This window comes from Mastacembelus armatus, chromosome 7 (genome assembly GCF_900324485.2).
Source record: "Mastacembelus armatus chromosome 7, fMasArm1.2, whole genome shotgun sequence".
NCBI classification, from domain to species: domain Eukaryota; kingdom Metazoa; phylum Chordata; class Actinopteri; order Synbranchiformes; family Mastacembelidae; genus Mastacembelus; species Mastacembelus armatus.
Genome location: NC_046639.1, coordinates 9289976 through 9311966, shown reverse-complemented (window position 1 = coordinate 9311966; position 21991 = coordinate 9289976). Strand labels below are relative to the sequence as shown.

At 41.6% G+C, this 21991-nt stretch overlaps 1 protein-coding gene across 9 annotated transcripts in view; it reads left to right on the top strand.

Annotated features, from left to right (window-relative positions):
- Nucleotides 1-21991, top strand: part of hspg2 (heparan sulfate proteoglycan 2) — an 87674-nt gene that overhangs the window by 45028 nt on the left and 20655 nt on the right. For 5 of the 9 annotated variants that reach the window (XM_026333497.2, XM_026333500.2, XM_026333496.2 and 2 more), the window contains 35 exons: nt 326-473; nt 699-826; nt 1021-1107; nt 1363-1421; nt 1635-1696; nt 1897-2037; nt 2261-2434; nt 2719-2898; nt 2995-3113; nt 3240-3351; nt 3821-3934; nt 4138-4265; nt 4522-4608; nt 8381-8448; nt 8873-8937; nt 9028-9168; nt 9941-10132; nt 10482-10520; nt 11593-11859; nt 11985-12038; nt 12682-12765; nt 13727-13819; nt 13909-14001; nt 14168-14398; nt 14503-14616; nt 14721-14848; nt 15349-15435; nt 15553-15611; nt 15976-16140; nt 16338-16448; nt 16656-16756; nt 16980-17160; nt 19507-19572; nt 21219-21341; nt 21555-21707. In XM_026333497.2, the coding sequence (XP_026189282.1) occupies nt 326-473; nt 699-826; nt 1021-1107; nt 1363-1421; nt 1635-1696; nt 1897-2037; nt 2261-2434; nt 2719-2898; nt 2995-3113; nt 3240-3351; nt 3821-3934; nt 4138-4265; nt 4522-4608; nt 8381-8448; nt 8873-8937; nt 9028-9168; nt 9941-10132; nt 10482-10520; nt 11593-11859; nt 11985-12038; nt 12682-12765; nt 13727-13819; nt 13909-14001; nt 14168-14398; nt 14503-14616; nt 14721-14848; nt 15349-15435; nt 15553-15611; nt 15976-16140; nt 16338-16448; nt 16656-16756; nt 16980-17160; nt 19507-19572; nt 21219-21341; nt 21555-21707 (4154 nt within the window). The remainder of the gene's footprint in view (nt 1-325; nt 474-698; nt 827-1020; nt 1108-1362; nt 1422-1634; nt 1697-1896; nt 2038-2260; nt 2435-2718; nt 2899-2994; nt 3114-3239; nt 3352-3820; nt 3935-4137; nt 4266-4521; nt 4609-8380; nt 8449-8872; nt 8938-9027; nt 9169-9940; nt 10133-10481; nt 10521-11592; nt 11860-11984; nt 12039-12681; nt 12766-13726; nt 13820-13908; nt 14002-14167; nt 14399-14502; nt 14617-14720; nt 14849-15348; nt 15436-15552; nt 15612-15975; nt 16141-16337; nt 16449-16655; nt 16757-16979; nt 17161-19506; nt 19573-21218; nt 21342-21554; nt 21708-21991) is intronic. The other 4 variants (XM_026333503.2, XM_026333502.2, XM_026333499.2 and 1 more) reach the window with 3 other exon arrangements.

Genomic DNA, 21991 nt, shown 5'->3' with positions numbered 1-21991 from the left:
TTTATATATATACATACATATTTATTTATATATATATATATATATATATATATATAATCACTATAATATTATAATATAATATAATCACTCATCAGAACAGATATAGTAATGACTAGTTTTAAAATTTATATATATATATATTTGAATACAGTATTACAGTATTTCCACTGTAAAACATTTGTAAAAAGGCAATATGCCCCCCAGAGGTTACAATTTATGTTGGTTTTGCTTCAGTCTGCTGTTTTTCACTTGCATCATTGAGAAACTTTGCAATTTATGGCATTGTAATTGACATGTCATAAACTTGTTGATTTATCATTCCCAGATGTCCTCCTGGATATTCAGGCCTGTCCTGTGAGATGTGTTTCTCCGGTTTCGAGCGTGTCCCTGGTGGCTCCTATCTTGGAACCTGTGCTGGCTGTAACTGTAATGGACATGCCAGCGCCTGTGATCCAATCAGTGGACACTGCCTGGTAATATCTCCTTTGGGCAAGAATGGCTGTTGATCACATATGACAAATTTATCTTCACTATGTTCAATATGAAGCAAGAGCCAGCTAATGATTACCTTACCTTGACTCAGCTTAGCATAGAAACAGGGGATAAGAGCCGCCACCAGAACTTCTAAAGAACTTCTTTTTTAAACTCTTTTGAGTGGTATCTATGTAAGAGAATGACCAGTGTTCTCCACGCCACAGAGCTGCCAGCACAACACAGAAGGCCCTCAGTGTGACAAGTGTCGCCCCAGCTACTTTGGTGACCCAAGCCGAGGTCGCCCTGATGACTGCAAGCCCTGTCCCTGCCCATACTATGAGACAACACGAAGGTAAGGTCACAGAGCACACACAGACAAAAACATCTACTTTAAGAAAATAGGGGCACATCTATACCCACATGCACCTGCTGGGAGCTATGGCATCACTGGGAATTGAATGAGCGGTTTTTGCTCAATGTTCATTCATTTAGCATGCTACATATTAACTTACGGCTGTACATTTCAATCTGTGGCTCTTTTTATAGGTTCTCTGACACCTGCTTCCTGGATGTTGACCAGCAGCCAACATGTGATGCCTGCAGACCCGGATACACAGGCAGACGCTGTGAAAAGTAAGAAAATTTATACCATTAATTATACCTTTAGACTGCAGTCTAAAAAGTTTAAAATGGTGGTGACTTGGCTTAAAAAGAAATGGTATCAATCCTTAATTAATGCTGGTAAAGCTAGATGTCATCATGTGATGCCTATCAATGACAAACAATTCAGGAATATGGTATTGACAAATAAGAATTGATGGTAACTAGCAGAACAAGCTATGAGCTATATATGTCAAGCATATAAATTATATTTTTGTTTTATTTCAGGTGTGCTCCTGGTTACCAGGGTAACCCCCTCCTACCTAATGGAAAATGTGTCCCCAGCCGTGAGTACACAGCAAACAACTGCACTAACATTTTTGAAATTTCCAGTTCCAGGCATGAAATTGAGAAAAACTTGTACCTGGGTTGTTTTACCTGTTGCCACCCAGAGATATGACCACCTCTGTAATTTTTACCATCTGGTTGTACCTCAGTGTTACAGTAGGCTGTAGTACAGTATGTAGTCATGGCTGAGGTATGCTGCTCTTTCCTTGCAGAAAGTTCCAAGTGTGATAACAGAGGAACCATAAGCTCCAGCAGCCAGCCATGCAGCTGCAAGGTATAGATACAAAATGAACTATTACAGCAGCATCATATTCATAACCATCTATTTTTACTGTAAATCTGCAGTTTATTTGTGGTTCCTTACTGTTTCTTACTGTTTTAAAATTTCTGCTCTCATTTTTTATGAAAGAAAATTGCTTGACATGCAGATGGGTTACATATGTGCATGTGTTTGTGTTCATGTGTGTGCTGCAGAACAACGTGGCAGGCACTCTGTGTGATGAATGTAAGCCCGGGTTCTTCCACTTATCAGAGGCCAACCCTGAAGGCTGTCTACGTTGTTTCTGTATGGGCGTCACCAAGCAGTGTGCCAGCTCTACTTGGAATAGAGATCAGGTAGGTTGCCAAGATGTAAAACTTAAAGGAGGGAGGAATTTTCGCCTTGCTGTCAAGGTTTGACTGTTTGTGCAGACCTGCTATATCAGCAAATCCTTTCAGATGCTAAATGCAGTTCAGAGGCAAAGCCATAGTTCAGGTGTAGCATGCAAGCCCAGGATGTGCGAGTGCATGTACACGCATGTTACTTCATATCTCATTCTGCCATATTGTTTTCGCTCAGGTACGAGGAGGGGTAAATGGGCAGCTCTTCTCCCTTGCCAACAGCGCCAACACTAAAACTATCTCTGAAGGCATCTTCCAGAGGGGCTCCTCTGAAGTTGTCTACCGCTCCTTCTCGCTTGTCCCCAACGACATCTACTACTGGGTCCTGCCTCAGAGCTTCCGAGGAGATAAGGTGAGAGAAAACATCAAAGAGAAGAGCAGACTGGGGAGAGGAGAGGAAAAAACTTCCAGGTGTTAGTTAAGTTAGATATCCCTGCACTTTGTGTTCCATTTAGCCATGCCTGAACATGTTGTTACTTATCCACACAATGAACCTGCTTTGAACTTTAAGCCTAGAGTAAAGCCCAACATGTGTGTCTTGTGACTGACTTCCCCTACAGTATCATAGAGGTGAAAGAGCTTTCCCCTGTTCAGTTTTGCTAAAATGGGCTTTTCTTTTCACCATGTTGCTGCCAGGTCACAGCCTATGGTGGGGAGCTTCGCTACACAGTACGCTTTGAGCCTTTTCAGCGCTCGCTGGTGATTGACGGCCAGTCAGATGTGGTTCTTCAGGGCAATGGCATCTTCCTTGAACACTACTCCCAGACCAAGCCCCTCCCACGTGTCCCACAAACTATCACTGTGACCTTCAGAGAAGTGTGTTTCATTGGCATTGATAGGAGAGTACCCTATAGCTCAATCTGAATCCCTACAGCATTAGTAGACTGAGTTTTTTTTTTCCCTGGCTGATAGGCTGAATGGAGACGTGCTGACGGACAGCCATGCACTCGGGAGCACCTTCTGATGGCTCTGGCTGATATTACTGCCTTTATGATTAGGGCCACCTATGCAGACAACATGGATGAGAGCAGGTATGGTGAGAGGAACTTCTGATAATGCACAGCGTTTTCACATGCCTCAAAATTGATTCAAGAGTATTGAAATTATTGGCAGGTAGAAAGTGCGTTGTTGATTGTTGTGTTTTTTATGTTAATTAGTATCTCAGACATTAAGATGGACATTGCTGTTCCTCATTCCACTGGCAATGACCGTGCTCTGGAGGTGGAAGAGTGCACCTGCCCTCAGGGGTACAGAGGCCCGTCTTGTCAGGTACACATGTAGATTTCAGATAAGTAGTTTAACTGTACAAAACATTTAATGTCCACTCACAAGCTTTTGTTTTTTGAAGCGTTCATTTGCATCTCACCATCTTCATCACCAGAAAGATAGCTGATTTTTTTTTTATTACATAACCTCAGTATGCTATTTCGTAACAAAGTGTCTGTTGAGGCATATTGTGAGGTTTGGTCAAAACCTTAGGAAAAAGCTAGTGAGTGGACTTTTGAGTTAATATTTTTTGTGTTACTATTTAAAAGCTCAAGAGTAAGTATACTTCAGTTTAAAAAAGAATTGGAAGAAAGGCAATTATAGATATGCCTTAGCTTGTTAGAAGCAAAATTTATTTTCTGTTACAGTCCACGGTAATTGCAGGCTGTCTCACTACTGCAGCAGAGCAAAGACCTCCTCCTGTTTAACATCGCTTGTCTCTCACCTGAGGTGTTTTCCCGTGCTGTTGCAGGAGTGTGATGAAGGTTACTCTCGGACCAGCTCTGGCCTTTACCTCGGCACTTGTGAGAGGTGTGACTGCAATGGTCATGCCAGCAGCTGTGACCCAGAGACTGGCAGATGTCTGGTAGGTTTAATGCCACTCTTCCACTCTTCCACTCTCTTGCTTCTTTGCCAAAGCCAAACCTTTTTTAATCTCTTCACTGGAATGCATTAATGTTTTTTTTTTTTTTGGCGAATCCAAACATGTGGAAACACTGTTATTCATAACTACTGTATATTTAACTGTTCCATGGAGATCACCTCTTTTTTGTGTGTTCTGACCAAAAGCAATGTCTCCATAACACTGATGGGCCAAGGTGTGAACGCTGTCGGGCTGGTTTCTATGGAAACCCAATAACTGGTGGTACTGGCGCGTGCCAGCCCTGCCCTTGTCCTGGAATTACATCCAGCAACCAGTAAGTTGTTGTTTAAAAGTCTTGTCAATTTGAGTTAGTTTCATTAAGTCAGTGTAGATTACTGTTTGCTATTCAGTAACTTCTACTGCTCTACTGTTTATTGCTACATTAAGCAAAGTGTATACAATGTAGGAGCTGATGAACCACTTTATTCCAGTGGCCCATAATAAGAAGAAATGAAACTGTATATGAGCCAACTTGATTAGTACTAGGAAAAGCATTATTGTGGTGTGTGTGGCCCTTTTTTTCCATACAGATTCTCATCAACCTGTTACCTGGATTCTGATGGTCAGCCGACTTGCGACAGCTGCCCTCATGGATACACTGGCCGACGGTGTGAAAGGTACGCCCCACCCCTTCTCTTTCAGCTTTTCTTCTCACTCTCTCTCTCTCTTTCTCTCACTCTCTTTCTGTCTTGCTCTCTCTCGCTCTCTCTCTCTCCCCCTCTGTCTCTCTCTCTCTCTCTCTCTCTCTCTCTCATTCAGTGTTTGGGGTTACCCGGGCAGGCTGGCAATACAGATAGCAGGGACTGGCACTAGTACCCACCTGGTTTTATTCACAGGAAAGGGATACAAGCATGTGTGCGGTTCGCATCTCTCTTGTTTTTCCACGGCAGCTGTGATTGAGCGGTGTCAGTAAGAATGGGAGACGCAAATCAGTGCCACCCATTCTCATGTAGATGTGAAGTTTGGTTACTATGACTTGTTTTTCAGATCTGCTGTTAGATATTGCTTTTTTGATAGAATCATATATATTTTTATAGGATATAGGACCTTTGGTGGTACTGAGAATGTCATCACTCAGATTTTATTGTTTGTGGAAAAGAAATAAGCCAATGTAGAAATAGCAGTGCTGTATGTCCTTTATATCTTATTTTGTGCTTTCTTCTATCTTTTGCCTTAATTCCATGATTGCTTTTTGCTTCAGCTTTCTGCTTTGCTGCATTGAATTTTTAAGGTGTTTACTCATGTGATTTCTGTCTGTGCAGACTAATTGTATTTTCTAAACCTCTCTGACATAAATGTAGATGTGGCATTTATGAGGACTCCTGTCTGGCTAATTAATCTTTGCCACCTGAGGGCAAAGATGGCAAGGTGACTTGGGTGTAAGGAGCAACTCAAAAATTATTTATTGTTTGAACATCTTTGCCTGAGTCATACCTGATTCTGCTGTTTTGACATTAAGAGAAGAGGAGCTGGCTGCAGACAGTTGTGGGGACCCCATCCTGGAGAAGCAGATAGAGGAATTCCTGCCTGTGGGATGTGGAGGTGAAGCATTATTCAATTTCAGCAGTGAGAAAGGCAGTGGAGATGATGATGACATTGACAGCCTTTGGCCTTTTACCACCACCATCCCTATCAGGGCTTCACCGACTACTACGGCTCACAGTCACACTACCCAATCCACTAAAATAATAGCAGTGGGTGTGGTCTCAGTGACTCCCAAAAGATCAGCATCCAGATTCCCACCACGCTTCACACCCAGCCCAGAGAGCAGACACTCCAGCTTTCAGCAGGTGCTCCGGATTCACCTGAACACTTTTAACCAGCGTTTGAGAATGCTCGAAAGCAATACGCTTGATATGAAAGAGAGCATTCGTAGAATGGAGGATCAGCAGAGTCATCTGAGCACCAAACTGAAGGAGCTCATAAATGTCATGTCAACTGGGGAGAAGAACAAGAGGGTTAGCGAGCTTGAGAAGAGCTACAAAGACATGGAGGCACGTCTGACAAGACTTGAGGGAAGGCTAGAAATCCTGATTGATGGCTTCACTGCCCTAGCTCAGGAAATAAACAAAATGAAACGCACCAGACACATCTCCCATTCACCTCAAGAAAAGAGGGTTCTGCCATCACTTGCCACAGTCCCTGCAGTCCAGCTGTACTCAACACCGCAGCTTGCAATCAGAATTATCCCTACAGAAATGCCACTCACTAGTAAAGCCACAGTGCCCACACAAATAGCCACTCCAGGTCTTCCTGCTAATAAACACACTACTTTTCCTCAGAGAGGGAGAAAACTCAAACCAGCAGATCCCTCTAAGCCAGAGAAAAGCACTTCAAAACTCCAGTCAGTCACTAGGTCATCCAAAGGTCAAGTTACACCAATGGCAGCTGCAAAGAAGACCTTCAGTAAACCAAGGACTGCGTCTAAAACTACAGCAAAGTCTGAAACACAAAGGCCAGAGGGTAGGAGGTCTGCTGTGACAGCTAAACATGTTTCAATGCCAAGCCAAACAAGACCAAAGCAAGTTAAAGAAGCGGCAATAATCACTAAATTTCAACTGGAGCCACCATCTCACAAATCAAAGCCCGCTAGAACTCCTCAGCTGCATAAACAATCTGACCAAACGATTAAAAGGAACTCTGCACTCTCAATTAAAAACAATGGACTGAAGACATTTAGATCAGATGCACCAGTCGTGAAGAAGGTTCAGGAGAGTGGAAAGTCTACAGAAGGCAATTCAAAGAAATCGTCAAAGCCCCATAAACATAACTTTAACCTAAATGAGAAAAAGATGGTGTACAATTCACATAAATCAGTCTCTCACAAAACAAAGATCACAGCTACAAAGCCTGTCAAGGCTACTACTGCAGTGAAGTCTAAAACAACAATAAAAAGCAAAACGACTCCTTCTAAAGCCAAGACAGGGAAGAAGTCTGTCCCAGCAGTAAAAAGGACACCAGCTCCCCCTAAAACCAAGGCTACTGCAAACAAAGTAACCAACAGAAAACAGCAGAAAAAGAAGACAAACCATCATTCTGATGTTTTAAACCTACTGAGGTTCTTAAAAAGAAATCTGTCTGCAAACCACAAAAAGAACCAAGATGGTTCTCTTCATGTTGTCCTGGGAAGGGTGGCCATTCCTATCAACATTATCCCGGATGACTAAGAAGAACGTGTTTAATTATTTCATCATTTCATTTTATTTTTTTTCTATTGTTTATACCTTTGGATCTTGTCCTTCTATTTATGTCTGTTACTGCAAATACATCAATGTATCTTTATGAAGGGTTATGTTTTATAGGGACTTTGTATATATTTGAAGTCAGGTTGAAGTGGTGATATATATGGAAGTGGTGATTTTCACATATTGACACAAATGAATTTTAAGATTTTATGATTAGCAGCAAAATTATTGCACAAAATCCTGCTATGAAGAGCTAACTTCACATGAGTACCTGTCATGGGTCTACATTTGTCCATTTTGTTATGGTTAGACTACCTCAAGTCCATCTATCCCCAAGTGCATTTTAAAAATCTCATGTCCATGATGATTTTTCGTCACTCACACCTGGTCGAAAATTAAAAATTTCCAATAATTTGGTTTATCACCGAATACTTGCAAAACTAAAGACTTTCCCCAAAACAAGCTCATAGCATGGACATCCTCTTTGTTGGCTGTTGACCCACGGACCAGGACAGGTGAGGTAAGACTTACAGCCGCTGTCCTCAGGACAACCTGCACAGATCTGTCATTGGATTACTGTAGGCTATGCTCGAGTGCTGACAGTGCTGTTTGCTTGGGGTGATGGCTTTTCTCCTCAGCAGCTTAGCATCTTCTGCAGCGCATCATCTTGTACTCATAAAACTTTTATTGTAACATTTATATAATGTGGTATTTTTGATTCCCTGTTACTTTTCCTCTTTCTCTGCAAAGGTGTTTTCTGAGTTTCAGCTGCACAGCACTTATTGGAGAGATGGAGTCAACATCTGAGACATGTTGAATATTTTTATCAGCAGCTATGCTTCATCCATCTCCATTTGAAGCAGTGTTTGTCTTTTTTTCTTTGGAAAAGCCCTTTATACATTGCAAATGCTGGGTGTCTGTGATTTTTGGATCACGTGACTACAAGACTAGTCTTCAGTGCAGATTTGAGTACTTGCAGGACGGAGCAAGAGAATAGTTTGTATGTTCTTTGTCTGAAAGACTCAGTTCGTTATCCATGGTTGGGTGTGCCTTGGTTTTAGGGAACTTCCTTAAGGACACCATTCATCACATTTATCACCTTTCGCAAACTTTCCAGCTTCCTGCATCATTGTTCTTTGGGTTAAGTATGTGTCTGCCTTGACTGGAAATATTTACTTAAACACATTGTGTATTTTTATTTCAGATGTGCAGCGGGATACACCGGCAACCCACTGCTTGGACAGAGATGTGCTGGCAACAATGAAGTCAATGGTACATTCTATATTTTGATCCAGGAATATGACTAATATTTTTCCATCTTCTGCCTTTATCTTAACACAAGTTGAATGTCCTTTAATTTCATTGATCTGGTTTTAACCTCCTATGACCTGGCGTCCACATACGTGGACATCATATTTTTTGTTATCTGCACTGTAAAACTTCATTTTGTGTCATTTTCTGTCTTTCACAAACGTTAAGTGTGATCCAACTGTTCCCACAGACAAAAAGGACATTCCTATTTCAGAGTAGTAGTTTTGGAGCATTACAAAAAAACAAAAGCAATAACAAAACATAAGCACATTATTTATTGGGTACATCTAACCCCAAATAGCTAGAAGAAATCTAAAATGCAAGCCAAACCAAAGCTCGGGTCTTAGGAGGTTAACAATGTGTCTGCTCGACTGACCTGTTACAGGTAACTGCTACAACTGTGACCAAAGGGGACATGAAAGCTGCAGTGGTGGTGTCTGCCGCTGCAAGGTGATCACAGATGCTTTTACCACACCACGTTCTAGTTATCCCTGCATGGACTAGATGTGTGTGTCTTACTGCCCTGATACTATGTTACAGATGAATGTTGAAGGCCCATCTTGCTCCAGCTGTAAATCTGGAACCTTCCATCTCAGCCAAGACAACAAAGATGGCTGCCTGTCCTGTTTCTGTATGGGTGTCATTCAGCAGTGCTCCAGCTCTACCTACTATAGAGATTTGGTAAGGCCTTTAGGTTATACAAAACATGGAATAGGTTATACAAAACATGGAATGGTTTATACTAAAGTAAGTTTGAAAGTTTGCACTGGATAAAGCAGTTATGCATTAGCCACAGCAAGTGAATTGAACACTTGTTTGGAAAAGTGTGTATGTGAGAAAAGTCTATAATTATTCTCATCACACTGCCTAAGGTCATTCTAAGCCAGTGAGATCGCATCCATTAGTGGCCAGAGATTGACTGATACCTCCCAACATAAGCATTAACTTAACTATTTACCTACTCTCCCTTCCTTAGTGAATAACTACAAATGTAGTGTTTGCCTTCGGTCTCTCCTGAAGTAGGTACCTCAGGGTGTGAAAAGTTGTTTCTTACATATCTGGGAACATATCAGCTCTCTTGGTATTATTTATTTAATTCTCTACTAAGGGCCACTGTTGCATGTTGCAAACTCTGTTGTTTAGGAAATTTGCAGTAAAAGTTGTGGCGTTACATTTACTGCAAGAACAGGCAATAGTAACCAATGCAACCAATTAGTCCTCATGAAACTCTGCACATCATTCAAGGTCAGTCTAAGGAATGGTGTGTTATGTATGTGTTAATACAGCATCTTTCCAGGGCCACAATCAGTCTATTTTTAAGATCCAGTACACCTTTTAGTTCTGCAGGTCATAATCAGAATTTTTGCATAGTGTTAGTAGAAACATTTTTTAAATTATTATTTACTGTACGAATTGCTGGAGCTTAACTGTGAACGTAAATGTGCTTTTGCAGGTGTCCTCAGTCTTTTCTCCAGGGAACTTCCAGGGATTAGCTCTGGTAAATCGTCAGCGCACCAACCGCATCTCTACTGGTTTCACTGTGGAAGTTTCTACTGAAGGCACTCAGTTGTCCTACAGCAACTTTGACTATCTGGGACAGGAGCCTCACTACTGGCAGCTTCCAGGGGTCTACCAAGGAGACAAGGTCGGTATTGAAGAGCACATGCAGTGCTAAATGACTCTAGCCAAATTAGAACCTCTTATTGTTGTATTTAATGAGCTAATTTGCACTTGTCAGGAACTTGTAGACTGCTCTTGCTCTATTGCTGTCCACATTTGCTATGTTTTTCTTCCTCAAACCTCAAATATTTATCTTCAAGCAATTTTCAGATTTCTTTTTCTGTCTGTGTGCAGCTTCTTTTTCTCCATACCTACATTTTTTTTTCTTTTACGTTTGTGTGCTTACAGGACAAAATGTTGTGCATAGACTGAGGGACCCAAGCCTTTTATATAACGTAGCATTTTGTTGTGTTTGCTCCTTTCACTCCCTATAGAAACATTCTTTGTTTACTCGCACAAAGCGAGCAGAACAGGTACAGTACAGCAGTGTCAGTCAGTGGTGATGTTGTGATTGTAGTTTGGCCAAAATAAATGATGTGCCTTTTGTGTACATTCTTGTTTGGCATGTTTAAAGTGACTGATCCCCTTACTTTGTTTTTTTTTATGTAATGTGTATCAATATATTATGAATGGCTGCCATGGTCAATAGTTTTAATCACTTCTTGATGTTGATCGAATTTGTTAGAAGCATGGTATTCTTACAGCACCATTTGTGATGTGCACCTTGTGGCCACTAACTGTCTCTTAGATTTGACCACTAACACTGCCATACATAATGTGCACAGGCATTGTTTTTTGCTCAACATCACATGATCCATGTAAACGGTTAATCATTAAACGGTCAGGTTGAGAGCTTCTTACAGTTTAACTATGCTTGAATAACACAGCCATAACACTCCCTAATGCCATCAGCTCATTGATAAGGAAAGTGATCAAAGAGCTTGCAGTATGCACATTAACAGAGAATGACTCATACTTGCCAGAAGAGCAGCCAAGGAAGAATACTTCCAGTTGGAACCTGATCTATGGAAATAAATGTCCTTGGATTTAAGCCATAGCAGCAAAAGAATCATCTCAGTTTAATGGAGGGGCACTGAGCAGGAGCATGTTGTTAGATATAACTACATGTACGTTTGCATGTGTGGGAATTACAGTATTCTGGGCTGACATACAAAGTAAGGTTTCAGGAAAGTTTTCAAAATACAAGAAGTTTTTTTGATTCAAGTTTTTTATTAATGTGATTTCAGTGTTGATCTAAGAAAAAACTGACAAGAGCCTTGGCATTTACTTTACTGACGATGAACTGATTACTACATTGCGAGAAAACATGTTTTCTAACACCTGCCTAACCATATTTTAATTAACTTGGTTACGTCGGTGTATGTAACCACTCCAACTGTTGTATTGCGGTTCACGGATAAAAAGCATGATCTAGCATGTTCACCTTTTCACAGCAAAATACGTCTGTGAGCAATGTACTTGATTCTTAAACTGTGTCTCCATTGTTGTGACTGTTCCCATGATATCCACTGTATGCTGGTTCAGGGTGATATCAAACAGCTTGATGATGAGGTCTGGGCGCTCCTTTCTAACTTCTCCAATGGACGAACGGGTTCCCCTCCATTCTTTCCCCCCTCCTTCTCTAAGTCCTCCTCGTCTTTCTCTTCTTCTTCTTCTCGAGTCCCTGCTTCCTCATCCTCTCGTTGGTCCTTGCGCAGTCTGAGTCCCCCTTCCACTCTATCCGGTGTCTCCTCTTCAGTTAGGCCAACCAGAACACAGCCCTACTCCCCAGGTCATGCTCCTCGCCTTCAGGTACACTCTGTCTGAGATTGTGGAAAGTTTATGGATTGTGTATGAGCCGATTTTTTTTTTTTCTTGCTCGCATTTGTGACTTCTCTTGTATCTCTTGGCGATCTGGCTCTGCGGTGGATCAACAGAGCAAGAACACAGTGAGCAAGAATTCTGCTCGTGCTTCTGGGGTCAGCAGCAAGGTAGACACTGGCATGACTGAGTGACTGACTTCATGTCTTGCGTTGTGGCACGTAGACACAGGAAACCTTGTTCTTTGATAGAAGCACTTTAAACATAAATTCAGTGAACTGATTATGCTGTGTAAGTCCATGCCAGCCAATCTTTAGATCAGAATTATTGATCGGCCAAAGAAATGCAGATTTAGTTAGTTCACAGTTGACAAAGAATGAATGTTTCACTCAGCTAATGCTTGACTGGGTGGTGTTTACCATTGTTAAACAAATAGCTTGCTATCACTGTAGTTGTCCAGAGTAAGACTGGTTTTAAGTGGTCTGTCATTATAATATTGTCTGCTTCAAAACCCCTTCTTACTGAGACACATCTTAAGCTGTTATTCTCACTTTATTGACAGAGGAAGGTACTGTTTAGTTGCCAGACAAAGCACAGTAGGACTGCGATGGTGCTATCAAAGTGTCACCAAGTCTTTAATAGCACTCGTACTAAGATGTACTTAAGGGAGTTTAACTGTATGTCACACTTTTGTCCTGAGAGTCTTGTCATGCTTACTGTTGTTTCTCTGCCTACTTACGTTTCAATCTTGCTTCCTTTCTCCTCATCTGTGGCTTATTCTGTTCTGCCTCTCCTTCCCCATTTGCCTCTCAGTACGCTCTGGTCTACAAAGGTTTCAGCTTGCACCAGGATGATCTGCTCTACTGGCAGCTCCCAGCGCAGTTTACAGGGAATAAGGTAACTGTGAAAACTGTGGCGATGTACCCTCCTTACCCATAGTCAGCCTTTGGAGGTCACACCAGCCTTCCTGCTACCAAACTCAGTATAACACCATCTTCCCTTCTCTCCAGTCCATCACCTGTCTGAATTTCCTTCTCCCCTTACAGGTTCAGGTTCTACCAAATATTACAGGTTGAGAGGCAGAGGGGTCTATACCCTGGAAATGAAATATAGTGTTCATCAACATGTTGTCATTAGTGTGTAATCGTTGGAAAATACAAACTGTTGCATTTTCTTATCTTAGAATGATACTTTTAAATCTACACAGGCAGGGGTTGCCTTGAAGTCAGTCATGTTGTGTCGTCAAGTTGAGTTAACAGGGGTTACTTGTTCAGAGCCATACACGCGATGATGTGACTGTTTGCACATGATGAGTAAACTGAGCATCATGTGTAAAATGGAGTGCCCCTGGGCATTCACCATGCTGAACATTAATGACAGCATCCTGTTAATATCCATCCATCCATCCATTTTCTATACACGCTTATTCCTTAATCAGGGTCACGGGGATCTGCTGGAGCCTATCCCAGCTCTCTTTCGGGTGGAAGGCAGGGGTACACCCTGGACAGGTCACCAGTCCCTCACAGGTCCACATAGAGACAAACAACCACCCACACTCACACTCACTCTTATGGGCAATTTAGAGTCACCAATCAACCTAACATGCATATTTTTGGACTGTGGGAGGAAACCGGAGTACCCAGAGTAAACCCACACAAGCACATGCAAACTCCACACAGAAAGGCCGGGTTGAGAAACCAGGACCTTCTTGATGTGAGGCAACAGCACTATCCCCTGGTGTTAATATCATAACCCCAGTTCTTATTAACATTTTTGTTTCATTTTCATTTAGATTTTTCTGTTGCATCATGGGATTTGCTTTAATTTGACCTAAAACTTCTTGCTAACCATGTTTTAGGTGGGTTCTTATGGTGGTAAACTCAAATACACCATCTCCTATGTGGCTGGTCCAAGAGGAACACTGCTTGATGATGCTGACATCCAGATTATTGTGAGTATGCCCTCATGCTGATTCAAGGTTTTCTTCCACGATTACATCCATGGGTAGTGCTTTCTCACTGGACAGCGTTGTTCCTGTAGGGGAATGACATCACTTTGGTAGCTCGTCAGCCCTGGCAGAGGAGGGAGCACGGCAGCAGAGAAACTCAGCAATTTGAGATTGTCTTCAGAGAGGTGGGTGGTTCAGCACAGTAACATGATGAACAGTACACTTTGTCAGCAAACATCTGGCCTCTTGAAGTGATCTGTTACCTCTGTTTTCTTGCACTCCTAGAGAAGGGCTAACAATAAGAGGGCTGTTCTAATTGCACGAGGATACCCACTGTGTTCTTGTTAATAGGAAAACTGGCATCGTCCTGATGGCATGCCTGCCACCCGGGAACACTTGATGATGGTTTTGGCTGACCTGGATGATGTCCTTATCCGAGCCTCCTACTCCACTGAGATGCGCTCCTCCAGCATCTCTGACATCAGCATGGAAGTTGCTGTGCCCAACTACAGTGGCTTGGCACAGGCCCTTGAGGTGGAGCAGTGCCGCTGCCCACCTGGATACCAAGGACTCTCCTGTCAGGTAATCCTGCCAGATTACTTTTACCTGAATAGTTGACTTCATAGGAGACAATACAGGCTGATTTTACTTCCTGAGGTGTCTAAATCACATAATGGCTTTTTTAGGACTGCGCACCTGGATATACTCGCACTGGGGGAGGTTTATACCTGGGTCACTGTGAGCTCTGTGAATGTAACGGTCACTCTGACACTTGCCATCCTGAGACCGGCATCTGCACGGTATGAGACGCAAGAAGAGTTTATGACTGAGCTTTGTTGTGGCTAGATTATTGCACTCTGACATGATGGATAGATCTCTAAGTGTGATATGTTTCTCTGTCCAGAGCTGCCTGCATAACACACAGGGTGAACTCTGTGAGCAGTGCGCCCCTGGTTTCTTTGGCGACCCCACTGTTGGCACTCCAGAGGATTGCCAGCCCTGTGCCTGCCCTCACACTGACCCTGACAACCAGTGAGTACTGGCAGAGATACCAAGATCTCACATTCCATCTCCATTTATAGCTCGAGACAAGTCAGTATCCAGCTCAGTCTTATTTACAGCATATTCCAGTGTCTTGTATATTGTGGAGATCTTCTTGGCCAACAACAATGAATATATGTTTTTGCACTGAAATCATCTAAATTTGCATCTTCATTTACATTTTATTTTATGGTGGGGTCAGACACAGACCCCATACATTTTACATTTACATAATTTAAACAAATCAGCATGCTATTGCAGAGAGCTACTGTTGAAATTGTTCAGTAAAAGATGAAAACATCAGACACATTCTTTCGGTGTAGATCAACTTGTTTTTTGATAAAAGGTGTCTTGGTTCATCTACCATAAGCTTCTTTGCTCAATTATTAGCAAAATGTGAAAGTGACGCTAAATTCTTTAGTAAATATGCTTTGTAGAATCTGTTGAAATTTAACTTAACTATTTGTCTGTGTGTTTAACTAATGTAACAGGTTCTCACCTACCTGTGAGAGCCTTGGAAATGGAGGCTACCAGTGCACAGCCTGTCAACCTGGCTACACTGGCCAATACTGTGAACGGTAAGCGCCCAACACATTCTCTAGTTGTGTGGCCAAACAGTTACTGAAATCATTTCAAGTTGTTGGATAAATTCACTTCTCTGGTTAAGTTTTTTCTGTTCTTTTTGCTATCATCAGTTGTGCTCCTGGGTATGTTGGCAACCCACAGGAGAGAGTGAAGTGTCGTCCATATGATGGTAAGCTTTAGCAGAAATATGATTAAATGGCACTCATGATCAAATATATTAAAATTTAAAAATGTTCATGTTCATCTGTGTTTGCATCCATTTGCCCAATTTTAAAGGCTCAACTGTTTGGTCAGTTTGAACACAAATAGTAAAACTAATTTACTTCACAAGGTTGCTTTGTGAAATATCACTAATTTCAGTTCCTTTGTATTTCTGAGGCCCAGTGCACCAACTATGTGCCTTGTAAGCTCTGGTTTGCAGTTTTTCACATTTATCTAATCATTCATGAAAAGTGATGCGGCCACCATTTATGGTCTGTGTTCATGAATGAGTGTATTGAATGAATCTTCATTTTATCCTTTGCACTTTGCAGATGCAGCTTCTCTGGTGGTGAAGATTTATCCAGAGAGGGTCCTGGCATCCCAGGGTGGCCCAGTCACTCTGAGGTGTCAAGTGTCCGGCTCTCCTCCACACTACTTCTACTGGTCCAGAGAGGATGGACGGCCCATCTCCCGCAATACTGAAAGACGCGGACATGGTACGACATGGATTTTGCACTGATTGGGATAGACAGATAGGATTTTACGTTGTTCATCTAAGTAATCCAAAAACTGTTTTTGAAATGTGTTTGTATTCTCCCTTCAGGTTTAGAATATATTTCCTGAAGTTCTGATTTGACTGATCTGCTTGCTGTGATGTGGGACTGTGACCTCTGTTGCTCATCTGTGTATACAGGAGCAGAGTTGTATTTTCCCAGTGTCCAGCCGAGTGATGCAGGCGTGTACATCTGTACCTGCCGAGACCAGCGCAGCACCAACAGGAGCCATGCTGAAATTGTTGTCACAAGTGTGTATGAGTCTTACTTCTATTAACAAGTGCCGTTTGTGCACATGCTGCTGGCAGCACATGAAATTTATGTCATGAAAGGAAACACTATGGCTTGTTTATGCACCAATCATGTAAGCCTTCCTTCTCGAGGTTGGTTGATTGAGATTGATCGTTGTTGTAGATTGTACTGTACAATGACCTGACTGTATTTATGCTTTTCACAAGGTGTCCCATCCAAACCTATCGAGGTGACAGTTGAGGAACCTAAAGCCCAGACTGTCAGGGTGGGGTCTACTGTCAGCTTCATCTGTACTGCAAAGAGCAAGGTAACACTAGACACTGAGATTGTAGCAAATATTGTAAAACAATGAACACTTTTTTTTGATGAAAAGATTTAGACGATTGTTACTGGAAACAATGGGACAGCTTGGCTTTGTCCAAAGCACAAAATGCATATACTATCAGGTAGAATAGTTGGACAACACAAGCATTCATGTTTATTCAACTGTGATATGTGTGTGTTTATCCGCTCGCTCCCCTGGCCCACAGTCACCAGCATACACACTGGTGTGGACCCGGAAGGGTAACAGGAAGCTTCCCAGCCAGGCTATGGACTTCAATGGCATCCTGACAATTCAGAATGTCCAGCCCGAGGATGCAGGCATCTATGTTTGCACGGGTTCCAACATCTTTGCCATGGACGAAGGCAGCGCTATCCTCTACGTGCCAGGTTTGTGATCCTCGGCACCGCATTCCATTACTCATCATCCCCTGCTACCCTATCAGCTCTGGCTTCTGTAGTTTCCCAACCTAAAGATCCCCCCCCCCCCCTCACGCTCAGCTTGGAATGGTGCATGCTTCTGGTTGACTGCATTTGTCATTGGTCATTGTAAACACTCAGCATAATAAGCTTGTAATTCTAACTCCTAGTGCTTTGCCCTGTGCTCTGAGACACCGACTTATAAGCCAAGTGTGATTTTCATACTGCCAATCCAGCTCATCCTGCTGCCTTTATTTAACTTTCTGTCTTTGATGTCTCTGACCAGTACCTTATATAAAGAAATACAGCTTGTGGGTTTGGTTAAAACTAAAACCATATATTACAAATTTTCAAATAACATATGAGTCAAGGATGCCATTTTATATTTCCAGTAACTAATGAGCAATCACGGTCATTACACATACTTCTAGACTTAAGCCACAGGGGAACACAATTTTGGATCAGTGATTTGCGGGTTGTGCTTTTTGCCAACACTCTACTAAAGCTACTGCAGTTTTTTTCCCTCCTGTTCATTTGTTTTTCTACATGGGTTTAATTAATCGGTGGTGGTTTGGATGCTTCGCGATCACTGGTAGGGTTGCGGGTAACTGCTGTTATAGGGTGCTGGATTCTGGTGTCTGTTTTTAACTGTGGGCTCCTGGGGTTCTTCCATGCCTGGGCTATAGTGTGTAATGATGAGAAGGAAGACGGATGCCCCCATGGGTGTTTAGTAACTCCACAACTGACATTCAAAGAAGACTTCAGTGTATCTGGGAAAGTTGGAAGAAGCCCACTGCCCTGATTTTTTTGTCCCTGTGTGTCTTGTTTCACTTCATATAGTGTTCCCTCCTGAAATTATTGTCTGAGAGTGTCACGCTCCAGATCATCCTGATGATGAATGTTGATGAACAAAATGGTGCTATTAGCCTTTGCACTTGGTTAAACCTGTGGTTGAACTCAGTTTAAAAGTGCCATTGTGCTACTGTAGAATTACTCCCCCATTCCTTCAGTGTGCATAAGTTAGTCTCGTTTGAACTAAGTGTTACCTGTCAGACTGAAAATATTCAAGAGCTCACACTATTTAAAAAAAAATAAAATAAAACTATAATTGTCAATAATCAGCTACAATTGTATATTTTGTTCTTTTTAATTACACCCTATCACCCTATGTTATTGGCACATTTTATTTTTTGATTGACTGAAATATGTTATGCTGGAATGTTTCCATGAAATCAGATGTATCAGAAATGTTTGAATTTCTCTTTGTTTTTTCAAGGGTAATTGGCCATGTTTTCTTATATGATGTGTATTTACATTTAAGCAATTTCAGGTGTTTTTATGAGAAAATGTTTTAAAATTTCTCAGAGAATATCTTATAGCTCAACAAAAAAACAGGTCACATTTTTACCATGACTGCATATTTTATTTGTTCATTCTTAATGACTCAAAGGCTATATGATTGAAAATATACCCAAAGGTGCTTCTGTAAAGATTTACACTTATTTTTAAAAATATTCTGTTGAAAAGACACCTAAGTCATGTAATGTTCACATTGTAATGTATTTATCTTAACTGTGAAAATATTTTGTGAAAATTGATTAAAATAATTACAATAGATCAAACTGAACTGATAATTTATGGATGGGGCTCATCAATTATCATATTTTCTTGGTCAATTCAGGATAACCACAAGCTGTATATCAGCTTTTAACAGCTAAAATGAAACTAGTGTTTAAAACAGCTTCTTGCTACTAACTTGCATGTCTCACTTGTTGCTCTTCTGCATACCCTTATCTTTCTTTTTGCTGTTGTAGAGTTTTTGCACTTAGGACATGTCTTGTATCTGTGTATCTTGATTTTGACATTTTACAGCATAAGAACCTTTTTGCATTGTTTTGAGAGTGAGATAACCATTAAATAGTCCAAATGATACAATCATTCTAACCAGCAATAAATATTTGTCAGGTAAGTTAGAAATTTCATTGCATGTACAGTAACTATGAATTTAATTGCATCAACTATCACAACAAAAAGTTCCAAAAATCATTAACAAAACAGCAAAATCTGCTGAATTGGAGAAAACAAAAGCTCTAATGCCTGATGTCAAGTTGGTGCCAGTTGAAATCAAGTTCATGATTTTTCTTTTAGCATGTTTACATTGTGTGTGAGATGCTTTTTTTGGAATCAACTGGACAAAACCATGGCAGCCCTCGTTTGGAGGTTGGAGGTGGATATAAATGTCTCTGGGGAGATGGGAGGTAACCCTGGAGAACTGACCTGTCAGTATACCTGTCCCCTCCCTCCTTCCTCCCACAGCTCCAGAGGCCTCACAGATTCATATGTTTTACACAGCCTATGAAATGTTTGAAGGACACAGAAAGCGTAAGTCCGCATGGGCTTGGTTTCCTCCCTGTCGGGTTCCATGAGCCACCTGGCCTCTCCCTCTTTCTGTCATGCATGCACTCATCTTCTGCAGCATGGATATACTGGTAGCCTGTCAGTGCCCATGTACAATCAACCAAGCAGAACTCTGCACTCACTCATACACGATCGCTCAGAACATCACATGGTCCAGGCTGTTTGTAAGCAATTGTCTTTAGTTGAATTTAGCTCTAAAGATGGACATTAATCAAGCTCCTGAACTTGATAAAGTCAAAGCTTGTAGATTGTACATGAGTCTCACTGGCTTCCACCTGGCTCTTTGGGCTCATTTGGGTCCATCACTGCAGGAAAAAGTGCATGTTCATTCTTATGGACAACTCCTCTTGAATGTTAAGTCCCTCTAAACTGGACAAAAACATATTAAAACCTATTAATTAATGAATTTTAGTTTGACTATATAAAATTCAGTATAACAGAAGTTCACTTTAAGGGATTGCATTATCCGGCAAATTACATAAACAGGTTTAATTGCTTCTTAATCCATGGAAAAAGTTATGTTGTTACATCTTGATCATATGATTAAGTCTGTTAGCTACTGCATAGTTGCTTGAAGCTCACAGATATTTTGGGGGGGACAGTTTTTCCACATTCAGAGACAGGAGGTGTCCTATTTTCCAATCTGCTCTTTCGGTTTTCTCCGCAGGAAACATGCTATACTGAGCAATAGCTCTCATCTGGGCTTCAAACATCATACTGTGCTTATTACATCCCATCACATGCTCCTTACATCATAGTTCAGTGTAGGTAGCAGACTGGTGTCCAGTGTGAGAAGCTTTGTTTATGTGCACCAAACAAATGCAAGTCTTCTTTAAATAACACAGTGACTACCTTATCGGCTTGGATAGATGTCACCAGTTAGTTAGAAAATGTTTTTTTCTTAGACAGGGTAAATAAACCCTTTAGGTTTCATCTTTTAATGCACTATTGATCAAAAATCATGGCAGAGACAAAGCAATATACTCACAACAAAATCATTCTGTGTTCAGTGATGTAAACCTATGATCATCATGTGCCCCTCAGGGGACGATGGAATTTCTCTCCACCCTGAAGTATTGGTATCACCAAGGTCAGGGAGTCACAGCTCAGTCCAGACAGCGATAGACCCAGAATTTTTTAGTCTGCTTAGATAGCCTCATGCTCCTCCCTCCCTACTGAAAGGGGCCTTTCTTTTGCTCTGTTACCCTGGGATCATACGGGATTGGACTGAATACAAAGTCTAGCAGCCAGCCAAACTGGCACAGACAGCAGTATGCCCACAAGCCATGCCCAGGCCTGCCTGCCACATCTCATCTGTTCCATCTGCTCTGAGGAACTAGACTGCCAAGGGTGAGGGTGGAGGTGTGAGCATAGGCCATCACTTACTCACTGTCTGGTCACTTCATTATAATCAAAAGCATTCCCACAGTTTGTATAGCATAGCATAGAATGGACAAGCTGTGGTTATATAATCCCAGAAGGTTTCAATGCACACCATCACCACACCATTTTGCACCAGTTCAGTCTCCATTATCATGCTTAATTTCTCTATGTATCTAACTGAAGCCTCTGTTTGGGGCTGGTTTTGACTGGTGTGTCTCCTTCTGTAGCTGCAGAGGGGGCCCAGCCTGTGGCCACCATCAGTCCTTCAGCGCTGAATGTCCAGCAGGGCCAGCGGGCAGAGTTTGTCTGTACAGTGACTGGGAACCCAGCACCTGCCATTGAATGGATAAGTAAGACCAGTTTGAACTCTCCTTTTGCTAATGCCAATCTTATTGACTTAAAATAATATTCATTAAAGGCAATTTTTTTGTTTCAGTTTATCACATTTAAATAAGCGCATTAGATAATTCTGGGAAATTTAGTCCATTACCAGGTTTACCATTGGTTGCATTAATGTACCCTGAACCAGCCAGTAACAGTCTGTAACATTGTGATTGTGGCAGGAAGCCCAGGGAACAGAATCACTCCCAGAGCTGGGATACGAGGTGGTGTATTGACCTTCCCAGCAGTGGACCCAGCTGATGAGGGCGAGTACATCTGCAAGGCCCTGAACACTCATGGCGAGCACACAGCACGGGCTTCCCTCTTTGTCCAAAGTATGTTCTGTATTTGTCTGTGTGGATGTATTTTACACTTACATTGTGGGGACACACCTCCCTTTAATAGAAAATATAGACAAGTTCCCACAAGGAATAATATTAGTTCACAGGTTACGATCCTAATATTAGGTTTAGTTTATGGTTAGCAAAAAGTCTCAGGTTAGGAATGTTGTAGTTATGGTTAAGGATAGGTGTAAATCTGAAAGCATGGCACTGTTGAATAAATGAACCCACTAGAATAAGATAGTCCTGAGATTCAATAAGATTGTGTTTGATGGTTG